Source organism: Nicotiana sylvestris, chromosome 7 (genome assembly GCF_000393655.2).
Source record: "Nicotiana sylvestris chromosome 7, ASM39365v2, whole genome shotgun sequence".
NCBI classification, from domain to species: Eukaryota; Viridiplantae; Streptophyta; class Magnoliopsida; order Solanales; family Solanaceae; genus Nicotiana; species Nicotiana sylvestris.
The window spans coordinates 145,743,587-145,756,802 of record NC_091063.1 but is presented as its reverse complement, the minus strand read 5'-3'; the positions used below and the strand labels follow the sequence as shown (position 1 = coordinate 145,756,802).

The 13,216-nt window shown below is 37.1% G+C and overlaps 2 protein-coding genes across 2 annotated transcripts; both read right to left on the bottom strand.

The window, feature by feature from the left end:
• Positions 1 to 224: 224 nt before the first annotated feature.
• LOC138873904 (UPF0329 protein ECU05_1680/ECU11_0050-like) lies at positions 225 to 1,284 on the bottom strand. The gene is made up of 2 exons (XM_070152392.1): positions 847 to 1,284; positions 225 to 698 (listed from the first exon to the last, which is right to left on the bottom strand). Exons 1-2 carry the CDS (start codon positions 1,282 to 1,284, stop codon positions 225 to 227), a joined length of 912 nt encoding a protein of 303 aa, XP_070008493.1.
• A 9,939-nt stretch (positions 1,285 to 11,223) lies between these two features.
• LOC104218417 (probable glutathione S-transferase) lies at positions 11,224 to 12,738 on the bottom strand. The gene is made up of 2 exons (XM_009768904.2): positions 12,253 to 12,738; positions 11,224 to 11,733 (listed from the first exon to the last, which is right to left on the bottom strand). Exons 1-2 carry the CDS (start codon positions 12,559 to 12,561, stop codon positions 11,371 to 11,373), a joined length of 672 nt encoding a protein of 223 aa, XP_009767206.1. The 5' UTR covers positions 12,562 to 12,738; the 3' UTR covers positions 11,224 to 11,370.
• Positions 12,739 to 13,216: the final 478 nt, after the last annotated feature.

Here is a 13,216-nt window from a genome sequence, read left to right as displayed (position 1 = left end):
TACCTCATTTTCAATTTCCTTTCCCTTTTAAGAATTTTCAAGCCTACTCTCCATTTTAAGTTCTCCAATTGTTTCCTTCAAGTCCATTACCACCACTAATAGGTCATCTATTTCATGCTCAAGTTTAGTAATTCTCTCAACTAAGACTTCTTTTATCCTTTTTACACACTCAATGGTTTCTTTTAGGTCCACCACAACAACCATTAGATCATCTCTTTCATGTACTATATTTGCAATTTTTTCACTAAGGCATTCTTCTCTTTCTTCAGTTTCTCAATTGTTTCCTTTAAATGAACTACAACGACTACTAGGTCATCTCTGGTCTGTTCTACTTCTCCTAACTCTACAGTTAAATCATCTTTATCATTTATAAGACTATGATAAGCATCAATTAACACATTTGCTAATGACATGAATTTTTTAGGAGAGTAAGATTTCAGATTTCTCTGAACATCCAAGAAATTTTCCTCATCATCGCCGTCATCTTCATTATCATCAGACTGAGCAATCAAGGCAAAGATTGAATCATACTCAGTTGCTTCACTTTCCACAGCCATCATTGAACTATGACCATGATCACTTTCTTCTTTAGATTCGCTGGAGGAGTCTCCCCATGCAGCAAGAGCTTGCTTTACAACATTGTCAACGACATTCTTTCTCTTGAAGCGTTTATCAGGAATCGGGGTTCCTCTTGGTTGCTTTGTCAAAGTTATTTTTGTACTGATCTTACTTTAGGAGAGGAAAATCCTTGATGAAGTATCCTGGCTTGCCACATTTATGACAGAGGTCATAATTCTTTGGCTTGCTAGAACTTCCCCTTTTTGGAATGCCTCCATTCCTGCGAACCATCTTCTGGAATTGTCTTGTCAAGTAAGCCATATCGCCATCCTTACCACTTGAATCATTGTTGTCCGTCTTGAGGATCATGTTCTTATCCCCCGTGGGCTCTCTTATTTCATTGTCCTTCTTCTTCTTCTTCTTCTTCTTCTTCTTCTTCTTCTTCTTCTTCTTCTTCTTCTTCTTCTTCTTCTTCTTCTTCTTCTTCTTCTTCTTCTTCTTCATTTCATATATTTTCATATTGTCGACAAGCTCATCAATGGTTAGCTCCTGCAAGTCCTTTGCCTTTGTAATAGCATTCATTTTGCTTTCCCAAGAACTGGACAACACACTAAGGATTTTTCTGACAAGCTTGTTTCTTGGAGTGATTTCACCAAGAGAGTGAAGCTCATTAATGATAGAGGTGAACCGAGTATGCATGTCTTGGATGAATTCATCATCTTTCATCCTAAAGAGCACGTATTCAGTTATGAGAATGTCGATCTTGGATTATTTCACCTGTGTTGTTCCTTCATGAGCTGTCTGAAGGGCTTCCCAAATTTCATTGGCTTTCTGACATGCTAATATACAATTGTATTCGTTCGGACCAATGCCAAAAATAAAAAATTTCTTTGCATGAAAATTCTTTACTACTGCCTTTCGATCAACGTCATTGAATTCTTTCCTTGTCTTGGGAATGGCTACAACTAGGCCGCCAAGATTCTTGGTAGGAACAAAGTGTCCATCAAAGATAACATTCCATTAGCTCTGAATCTTCAGCCATGATGAAGTCATGCATTCTAGCCTTCAACCATCCATAATATTGTCCGTTGAACCTTGGTGGTCTGTAAGTAGACTGGCCTTCTTCTAAGTTTGGCGGAGCAACTATGCGGATCCTTTCTAGGTGTTAACCTGATAGAAAGAACCTACTCTAATACCAATTGATAGAATTTAAGGGTCCACCAAACTCTATAGAGAACCAGGTTCTCTATCAGTTTCAATAGAGAACCAAGTTCTCTATTAGTTTCAATAGAACACACGCATACTATAATAAGTAAATGACAAGAGGAGTTTTACGTGGAAAATTCCCAGCTCAACGAGATTAAAAACCACGGCCTACCCTTGTAGGATTTCAACTTCACTATTGAGCAACTTTCAGATTACAACCTATGCAACCTAAAATATCTCTTAATCTCTCACTAACTTGTAATACTTTATTACAAGCCACTTTGTAAGAACTCTATTACAAAGACTTTACAACTTGACTAGCTCTAGCCAAGACTCAAACACAAGGGTTTAAAAATTACAAAGGGTTTTCTATAGAATTCTTCTAAATAAGATAAGTATGAATTACAATTGAAGAACTATTATAAAGTTACAACTCAACTAAGGACATACAATGGCTTGATGTGGGGAACTGGTCCGTAGTAGTGTTGTTCTTTGTTCTTGATGCACTTGAGAATTGTTTGCTTGATTATCAATGACCGTAGGGTGCTTAAGTAAATTCTCTAAGTATTTAAGTTATTTGTCTTACCTTCCTTGATGTTAATAATACATTTGTGACATCACTTGGATGATGTAAGAAAGGTAGGTAAAAGACACTCCCCATAAAGTTGACTTCTGCACTATTTCTGCACTGTAGCTTGTGCAGCAACTTTATAACTGGGACAGTTGACTTGTTCAGTTTCCTCGGGAAATAGTAGCTATATGTTCCCTCTATTGTTCCTCTAACTCTGAAGAGTTGAAGCATATCCTAAACTGGAACCTTTTGATCTTAAGGTCTTGAGAATATGTAACAGGTTCCTTATCTGATTCTTGACAATAAGTTTGTTAGATCATCAAAACATAAAATAAGGTACTTGTAACCTATCAGAAATAGTAATCAAATTAATGAAAATAAAGAAAAGCATGTACATACAACTAATTTGTACCCTTTTTTATTATGGCTAACTTGCTAGCAGTTAGAACATGTCATGCTTTCCTGCATCTCTTTGATGCTTTCCTGCATTGATCTTTTTTCTTGGTTCATTTTGTCCTTTGGTCTACCAGACATTGGTTTTACTTCAGGTGACTTTGTTGATGGGTTCTTTGATCCAGGCCACATCTTCATATTGGGGATTGGTTGAATGAAGTACTTGTACGCATTTAAGTATGTATTTTTCTGTATCAATGCTCAATAAGACCCTTGTAAAAATTAAAAATGAAACAGGTCAAGAATGCGTAGATACATAATAAAAAACTAATAGGCAAAATATTTAATATAGTACCTTTTATATATCTGTCATTACTATTAATCCATCTCTATACCAAGCTTCAACTCCTGAATGAGATGGCTTAAGAACCAACTCCAAGAATATTTAGTTTTTTGGTCAATGACTGTCAGGCTATTGGGTACATTTGCTTGTTCTCATTCTTTCCAATAGCAAGTAACAATTCTCCCTTACAAGCCCCTTTCAAAAAATAACCATAGGGTTACCTCCTACAACCTTCTAATGACCCCTTCTTCAATGTATCAAAAGATACATAAAAATAACATACATAGAAATACTTGAATAATTATCTTTAGGGACTGCCTCATTACCAGTTCTGACCCAACAAAAAGTCACATGATTTGTTCTCGTAATGATATCAGAGTAGTCCAATAGCTTTGAAAACTCAAGAGCCCAGTCACCCATGAACTTACAAATAACACTAATTTTCTTCTTATAACCGATTAATCTTTCCACCTATAAATGCCACTCTTTTCTTATTATTTCTTGCAGCTCCTCTAATGTTAGGTTGAGAGATTATTTTGTCTTTGAATTTTCTAGTAATATATTTGGCTGAACATATCTTGTTCATGTTCTTTGTATTACATTTATGGGCAGGATAGTACTTTTTTTTCGGAAAAATCTCCTAAATCTTTATCAAAACTAGCATAGATTTCTCACTTGCACAACTTTCCTTTGAATTTTGCCCTTATTTTATGTGGTTCATTGGATCTTAGAGTTAATTGAACCTTCTCCTGAATAGCATAGCTAGCCACAACTTGTCTAAAATTATTTATATTTTCAAATATCACACCTAATTCAAATAAAGTATACTTAGTTGTTCATCATACCATAACTTTCAGCTTCTTCTGGAAGGAAAATCAACACTCAATTGTGCAAGAACATCTAAGCCTTCACATCTGTATTCACTAGCATCATCAGATGAGTTAATAAAGTCTTCATCACTACCCAACTTTCCAAAAAAATCTGTTTCTTATCCATCCCTAAATCCTCAAATCCCTTATCTACCCCAGCTTCCCCAAGCTTCAGTTCATAAAGCATATTATATTTCCTATTTTTTGGTCTTCCATGCACTTATTTTTTATTTCCTAATAGCCTCTCTGAAAGCTCTCAATTCCTCATCAACTTTACTGTTATCAATATAAGGAATATTCTCCAAATTATCTTTTTCAAAGTCTTCATTCCCACTATTATCTTCATTATTAAGAGATTATTCTACCTCCCCTCAAACTCACTGCCTCTTTAAGGTCTCATTTTTAGCACCCTCAATCTGTGTTGCCCTATAATGCACTCCACTTTCTATATTATTTTTTTCTTGGTATATATTACCAATCAGTGGACCTACAACTTTGCCGGCAAGGACGCCATCTTTCACTATTACATGTTTTACATACATGTCAATAATGGACCAGTACTCAAGTCTTTAAAAATATTATATAGTTGGCTATCAGTTTTCAATAAAATAAGTTTAAAAGTGGTAGGGTCTTTGACATAAAAAGCTTCAATTTTATCATACCCAATATACTGTGTATATTTCATCTCGGTCTGAGACAAATGGTCTTTATCTATTATAAATAGAGCCCTAACATATAGCCTTTCAATAAACCACCACCGTGTTGAAAAGCAGCAAATATAAAGCGACTAATATGAACTAACTCTGAAAAAAGACAAGAAACAAAAGTCAAGATTTCCTACCATTTAACCGACTAAAAAGCCGAAGCTTTCCCCAAGAATATCAAAAATTCCATTTTCAAAAGCATGAAAAAGCGTTAAAAAAAGGTAGAAATATGCATACCTCTAAGAAAATGTCTCATGTTATTTTTCTTCAAGCCCCCTCTGATTGATATCGACAAATCCTTCCAACAACGACTACTTAAGACAAAAGAACGAACGCAAATTAAACACAAAAAAATAGATAACGTTCTAGTTCTTTAAGCTTTATCAATAATATTTAAGTATTTCCCCCAATGTTGAATAGATCGATGACGATGTATGTGGGAATTTGGGTTTTCAGTAAAAAGAAATTTACTGAAATGAAGCATCCGTTAACTTTCCTCTCTTTTTGTTTTCTTTTTGATTTTTATTTATCTCTTTTTTTGTTTAACCATGTGTAGTCTACGTTTTAAATTCCGATAGACTCATTTAATCATGTAGGAGCGATTGTGTCTCACACATTATTTCTTTTGGATAAGTGCACTTCTGAGACACACGTAAATCAACTTAATGAAAAAAAGCATATCCGCGAAAGTCACCCACTTAACTAGAAGATTCCTGCTTTTTGTCTATGAGAGTCTTAAACCTTCTGAAATCCGTTGCAATCTAGCAAACCTTATTTGGGATTTTGAATAAATATTGGTCTTGGCTTCATGACATTTATAGTAATTTAATGTTGGCCATATATAAAGTCAAGCAAGAAAAGAATATAAACTCCATTTTTTACGCAAGCTTAGTTGTACTACTTATAAGTGATATCATTTTATAACTTACATTACATGTACATATGAGTGATTTATGTGCTTATTGTTGGGAATAAACCCCTTACCAAAATAATATTCACGGTAATAAAGCGGAATAATAATGTAGCACCGAGATACGGTAATTAACAAGAATAAAAGAGTAACAATGACACCAAAATTTTTACGTGGAAAACCCTTCTGAATAAGGGAAAAAACCACGACCCCGAGAGGAGCAACTGATATCACTATAGTAAGGAATTTTACACTTTGTAGGTCGGAGGTAAATACTCCAAAGACCACTACAACACTCAAAAGAAATAACCCTCTTTTGATATTCTCACCTCACTACAATATCGCTCACTCTCTATTTTCCTCACAGACTATTTTCTTATACCTTGTCTGTGAAACCTCACTCTTTCTTTCTCTCTTTGTTGGTGTGTAGAAATGAGAGTTGAAGCTCTCCTTTTATAGCCAAAGCTTCACTCTCTAAAGCCTACCATATTTGACAATTTACACACACTTTTCACAATTCAACAAAGTTGGCTACCAAACCAAAGAAATTCAACAAAGTTGGCTACCAAATCAAACTAATTCAACAAGGTTGGCTACCAACCAAACCAAGTCAACAAGGTTGGCTACCAAACCAAAGAAAACTTTTATTAGGCACATGGTCTAATACTTCTTCAATGAGATGGACCTCATCAATCTCCCCCTCCAGTCTCATTCATCTAGAGGAGGTAGCACTGTCTTCTAGTTTGAGTGCATGCCGACAAGTTCTTTGCATAGTTCGAACTTGTTCCTTGGTACCACCTTGGTCAGCATATCTGCGGGATTCTCACTTGTAGAAATCTTCAAGACTTTTAGAGATTCATCATCTACCATTTCTCGAATCCAATGATATCTCACATCAATGTGTTTGGTCCTTGCATGGTACATAGAGTTCTTGCTAAGGTCTATTGCACTTTGACTGTCACAATAGACGACATACTCCTTCTGATGCAATCCAAGCTCTTGAAGGAATCGCTTGAGCCATATCATCTCCTTGCCAGTTTCTGTAGCGGCAATGTACTCTGCTTCAGTTGTTGAAAGTGCAACGCACTTCTGCAACTTAGACTGCCATGATATAGCTCCCCCTGAAAATGTAAATAAATATCCAGTAGTAGATTTTCTGTTGTCAATGTCACCTGCCATATCAGCATCTGTATAGCCCTTCAAGATTGGATCAGATCCTCCAAAGCACAAACAATCTCCCGTGGTACCTCTCAGGTACCTGAGTATCCACTTGACTGCTTCCCAATGTTCCTTTCCAGGATTTTCAAGAAACCTGCTGACAACACCAACTGCGTGAGCAATATCAGGTCTAGTACATACCATTGCATACATCAAGCTTCCGACTGCTGAAGAATAAGGAACTTTAGCCATGTTTCCTTTCTCCTCCACTGTTGTAGGACACATCTTCTTACTCAACTTTAGATGACCAGCAAGAGGTGTGCTGACTGGCTTAGCATTCTTCATGTTGAAGCGTTCTAGTACACGTTCAATGTACTTCTCCTGAGATAGCCACAACTTTCTACTTGTTCTCTCTCGAACTATCTTCATCCCTAGAATTTGTTGTGCTGGGCCCAAGTCCTTCATATCAAATGACTTGGACAGATCTCCTTTCAACTTTGCTATCAACCCCTTGTCTTTTCCTACAATTAACATGTCATCCACATACAACAACAATATAATAAAGTTATTCTCAGAAAATCTTTTGAAGTATACACATGGATCAGAATAGGTCTTTAGGTATGTTTGACTTTTCATGAATGAGTCAAACTTCATGTACCACTGCCTTGGTGCCTGCTTCAATCCATAAAGACTCTTATTCAATTTGCACACCATGTGTTTCTTTCCAGCTACTTCAAATCCTTCTGGTTGCTCCATATAAATCTCCTCTTCCAAATCTCCATGAAGAAATGCAGTTTTCACATCCAACTGCTCCACTTCAAGATCTAGGCTAGCTGCTAAGCTCAAAATTGTTCGAATAGAAGTCATTTTAACAACGGGGGAGAAAATTTCGTCAAAATCAATACCTTTCTTCTGTTCGAAGCCTTTAACCACCAATCGAGCTTTGTATCTGACCAGCTTGCCATCTCCATCTTTCTTGAGTTTAAAGACCCATTTGCATTTGAGTGGTCTTTTACCCTTTGGAAGTTCAACCAGCTTGTATGTGCCATTTTTCTGTAGAGATTCCATCTCTTCTTGCATAGCTTTCATCCACTGGTTCTTTTCTGGATGGGACAACACCTCCTTAAGACTTTCTGGCTCCCCCTCATCACTGATGAGGACATACTCTGTGGAAGGGTACCTGCGTGACTCTACCCTTGGCCTCTCTGATCTCCTCAGAGGTTGAGGTTGTTCTTCTCCCTGAGTGGGGTGCTCCACTTCCTCGACACCTTCATCAAGTTGCTCCCCCTGCTCAATAACCTCACCAGGTTGCTCCCCCTGCTCGGCAACCTCGTCGGTCGTACTTTCTGCACTTGTGGGATTGTTAGAAGTAGAAGGAATAGTAACAAAGTTAGGAATTATACCATTCTTCGCCTTTTCTGACATATCAGCAGCAGTTCCAACTTCACTTTCTCGGAAGACTACATCTCTGCTTCTGATGACCTTCTTCTTTACAGGATCCCACAGTCTGTACCCGAACTCTTCATCTCCATATCCGATAAATATGCAGGGAACAGATTTATCATCCAGCTTTGTTCTCTGCTCTTTTGGTACATGTGCAAAAGCTCTGCAACCGAACACCTTCAGATGCGAGTAGGACACCTCCTTGTTGGTCCAGACTCTCTCTGGGATTTCAAACGCCAACGGAACTGATGGACTCCTATTGATCAGGTAACAGGCTGTCTGAACTGCTTCACCCCAGAATGACTTAGGCAGTTTAGCCATTCTGAGCATGCTTCTCACCTTCTCCACAATGGTGCGGTTCATCCTCTCGGCTACGCCATTGTGCTGTGGGGTTCCAGGAACTGTCTTTTCATGTCTGATCCCATGACTTGAACAATACTCTTCAAATTCCCTTGAAGTGTACTCACCTCCATTGTCACTTCGGAGACGCTTTAGCTTTCGACCCGTCTCCCTTTCTACTAGAGCATGAAACTTCTGGAAAACTTGAAACACCTGATCTTTGGTTTTCAAAATATAAACCCATAATTTTCGTGAAGCATCATCAATAAAAGTAACAAAATATTTGTTACCGCCCATTGATTCAATTTCCATTGGGCCGCAAACATCAGAATATACTAAATCAAGTATATTCAATTTTCTTTCAGACGATGTCTGAAATGAGACTCTATGCTGCTTACCAAATAAACAGTAGTCACAAGGTTTTACAGTTGTACCTTTGGCATAAGAAATGAGTGATTTCTTGGCAAGAATCTGCAATCCCTTCTCGCTCATATGACCCATTCTTTTGTGCCATAAATCTACAGAAATCTCATCTTGTGCCGCGTTCAATTCACCTTGGCATATTTCTGCATTTGTCCTGTACAACGTGCCACGAGCAACTCCCTTTGCAATCACCAATGATCCCTTAGTGAGTCTCCACTTTTGATTTGCAAAATAACTCTCGTATCCATCTCGGTCTAAAGCAATTCCCGAGATCAAGTTCATCCGCAAATCAGGTACATGCCGCACATCCTTTAGAACCAATGTGCATCCGACATTTGTCTTGATACAAATGTCACCAATCCCCGCAATCTTTGAGTAACTTGTGTTACCCATTTTCACTGTGCCGAAATCACCTGCTACATATCTGCAAAAAAGATCTCTTACCGGTGTGGCATGGTGAGATGCCGCTGTGTCAACCACCCATTCCGACTCTGAACCTGACAGGTGCATGCATTCCTCTTCCTCATTTATAAAGAGGACAACATTATCATTATTTTGCACCATGGCGGCTGTGTTGTCGTCATTCTTCTGGCCACTGGTTTCACCTTTGCCCTTCCTTGGATTTGGGCAATCTCTTTTGAAGTGACCTGGTTGATTACAGTTGTAGCAATTTCTGACTCTTGATTTGGATCGGTTCTTTGACTTCCCACGAGCTCCGGATCTACCATAGTTGTTCGAACTCCTTTGATAACTCCTGCCTCTACCTTCTGTGATGAGAGCCTGTCCTTGATTTTCAGGCTTCTTTCTCATCTTCTCATTGAGTAGAAGAGCCGATGTGACATCTTTCAACTCAATAGTAGTCTTACCATGCAGGATAGTTGTTGCCAAATTATCGTACGAAGATGGCAACGAGTTCAATAGCAAGATGGCTTTATCTTCTTCCTCGATTTTCACTCCGAGGTTGGCAAGCTGTGTGATTAGTCCGTTAAACACATTTAAATGTGACAAAAAATTCGTACCTTCACTCATGTGTAGGGCGTATAACTGCTTCTTCAGGTATAATTTATTTGTCAGCGTTTTGGACATGTATAGGCTTTCCAACCTTGTCCAAATTCCTCGTGCAGTGTCTTCATCAATGATGTTATTTACCACATCATCTGATAAGTGCAACCTAATTGCACTAGCAGCTCTTTCATCCAAGTCAGCCCAATCCTCAGCTTTCATGGTATCAGGCTTTTTGGAATCAACATCTAGAACCTTGTGTAATCCTTGTTGGATGAGCAGATCTCTCATCCTTCTTTGCCATGTTGAGAAACCGTTATCTCCGTTGAATTTTGCTACCTCGTACTTTACTCCGGACATTTTTATTTTTCACCAAGTATAGTACTACCGACAGTGAATAGTATTTCAGTGAACGAGCAGAACCTGTGCTCTGATACCAGTTGTTGGGAATAAACCCCTTACCAAAATAATATTCACGGTAATAAAGCGGAATAATAATGTAGCACCGAGATACGGTAATTAACAAGAATAAAAGAGTAACAATGACACCAAAATTTTTACGTGGAAAACCCTTCTGAATAAGGGAAAAAACCACGACCCCGAGAGGAGCAACTGATATCACTATAGTAAGGAATTTTACACTTTGTAGGTCGGAGGTAAATACTCCAAAGACCACTACAACACTCAAAAGAAATAACCCTCTTTTGATATTCTCACCTCACTACAATATCGCTCACTCTCTATTTTCCTCACAGACTATTTTCTTATACCTTGTCTGTGAAACCTCACTCTTTCTTTCTCTCTTTGTTGGTGTGTAGAAATGAGAGTTGAAGCTCTCCTTTTATAGCCAAAGCTTCACTCTCTAAAGCCTACCATATTTGACAATTTACACACACTTTTCACAATTCAACAAAGTTGGCTACCAAACCAAAGAAATTCAACAAAGTTGGCTACCAAATCAAACTAATTCAACAAGGTTGGCTACCAACCAAACCAAGTCAACAAGGTTGGCTACCAAACCAAAGAAAACTTTTATTAGGCACATGGTCTAATACTTCTTCAATGAGATGGACCTCATCACTTATGCCAGCCACTATTTCATTAAATTATAGATGTGGTTTGTTTTTCTTGCTTTTTTTTTTTCAATTCGATGAGAAAATTCATATGATTAATGATTGTATGATCACTGACCAACTAACAAATTAAAACATAACTCTTTCTCCTGTATGTGACTACCTGGGGCTAAGCTAGCTTTTCTAACAAGTAGTTTTGTTAGGATGAAGAGAATGCAGAATCTTGAGTCATTAATTCTGAACGAGTTAATCTTATATAAAAATTATTTTTTTTTCTTTTGCATTAGTATACATAATTGAATATATAAAACTCGTCCTAGATTCACAATTTTATTCTAACACATAATCTCGAAACTTCATAAATGTATGTGAATCTGTTCATTTGGGAGCGGAAGCAGAAGCTGTAGCAGCTTGAGAACGAGCTCGAAAAAAAGGAAGCAACTCATCTCTTAGAGGTAGAGATTCCTTGACTTGGCTGCAGTTAGTGTACTCATCTCTCCACTTAGAAAAATTTGGAAATTTTTCACTTGTCACTAAAACAACCCCAGAGGCTTCTTCGAAAACTCCTAGCCAAAATGCCACAAAATTTGCAGCAATATCAGCAAATCCAAATTTGTCACCCACAAAGAACTTCTTATCTTTGAGCTCATTGTCAAGAACTTTCAGCATCTCACAAACTTCCTCTTTAGCTTTTTCTTGTTCCTCCCCTTTGCGAAGAAAAGTATTCACTATTACAGTCACCTACAAAATGCTCTTAACTTAACAACAACAACGACAATACTATGTCTCAATCACAAGTTAAAGTCGACTACATACATATATAAATTCTCATTAACAATGTCACTCCTTTTAAATCCACACCGTTGCTATACTAAAATATGAACAGTATTCCAAGCTTTGTATATTTTCTTCTGACACCTAAATATGACATTATTAAATATTTCTAGAAATATAAGATCTAGGTAGACTTACTAACATCGCTAAACCATTTTCCCAACTAATTGCTACCTATATAGAGATCTTGTTTTTCATTGTGTCGTAATTTTTTTCTTCGTAAAATCTGCAGTAGATATTTCGAAATAACTTCTAAGTCTACCTTGTTCCCTTTTAACACCTCCATTGGAATGGATTTACACTTACGGATCTGTAGATCTGAAGATTGACGCATGACATGACTAAACCATCATATATGGAATTAAACATTCAAAATAACTTTTGTCTCAAATAAAAGTTTACTAACTTATGCAGATAAGATTTTACCTTATCGTCAAGGAACTTCGCCCAGAAACGAGCTAAAGATCGATCATAAGGGTCTTTAGGCAAAATGGAAGGGCCTTCAAAAGTCTCGTCAATGTATTCAAGAATGACCAGAGACTCAGAAATGGGTTTGCCATTGTGAATTAGCACTGGGATTTTCTTGTGAACAGGGTTAGATTCAAGAAGCAGAGGGCTCTTGTTTTGTAAATCTTCTTCTACTAATTCATATTTCACGCCCTTAAGCTTTAGAGCCCACTCAACTCTGTGACTAAATGGGCTATACCATAGACCCAGCAACTTCACTTGTGCCATCTCACAAACTTTGGTTCTCAATTTTTTGCTAATATACTATGTTAAATAATTTTCAGTGGTGGTTCTCTCTTGAATTTTGGTCTTCTTTTATGGAAGAAAAAAATCGATGAGGTGTCGTAGCAACCAAGTAGTAAATGATTTAATGTTTTCTTTCTTGAGAATTCAATTTTCTAATTTAATGTTACCATATTGACCGAATGCTTTTAATAAGCATAAGTCTCAAAATTTGAGGAAGTGGTTGAAGGTTCCTATTTTACTATTTCTTCATCAATTCTTCTTATAGTGTCTAGGGGTGTGCATTCGAATCGGTTTATCGATAAATCGAATCGATTATTTGTTATCGGTTTATCGATTTCGATTTATCGGTTTATCGATTTCGATTTCGATTTCAAAATTTTCCTTATCGATTTATCGATTTCGATTTCGATTTTGTCCTCTTCGATTATCGGTTTATCGATAAACCGATAAGCTACAGTAAATTGTTTTTAATATTTTTTTTTAATTTTTTTTAATTTTTTTACCCTTATTCTGTAATACCCTTTCCTTTACCCTAAGTCTCTAACCCTATTATTTCCTGTACCACTTTTAAGGAATGATCATATTTAAAGCTCAAGGGAATGAAGTTCAAATTAATGGAAAACAGAATTAGCCGTGA

Excerpts from the sequence above, each read along its gene's own strand:
- LOC104218417 (XM_009768904.2), bottom strand. The coding sequence starts at position 12,561 with ATGGCACAAGTGAAGTTGCTGGGTCTATGGTATAGCCCATTTAGTCAC. Across the intron at positions 11,734-12,252 it reads CGAAGTTCCTTGACGATAAG|GTGACTGTAATAGTGAATAC; the intron begins GTAAAATCTTAT and ends AGCATTTTGTAG.
- LOC138873904 (XM_070152392.1), bottom strand. The coding sequence starts at position 1,284 with ATGAAAGATGATGAATTCATCCAAGACATGCATACTCGGTTCACCTCT. Across the intron at positions 699-846 it reads CAAGACAATTCCAGAAGATG|CAACCAAGAGGAACCCCGAT; the intron begins GTTCGCAGGAAT and ends ACTTTGACAAAG.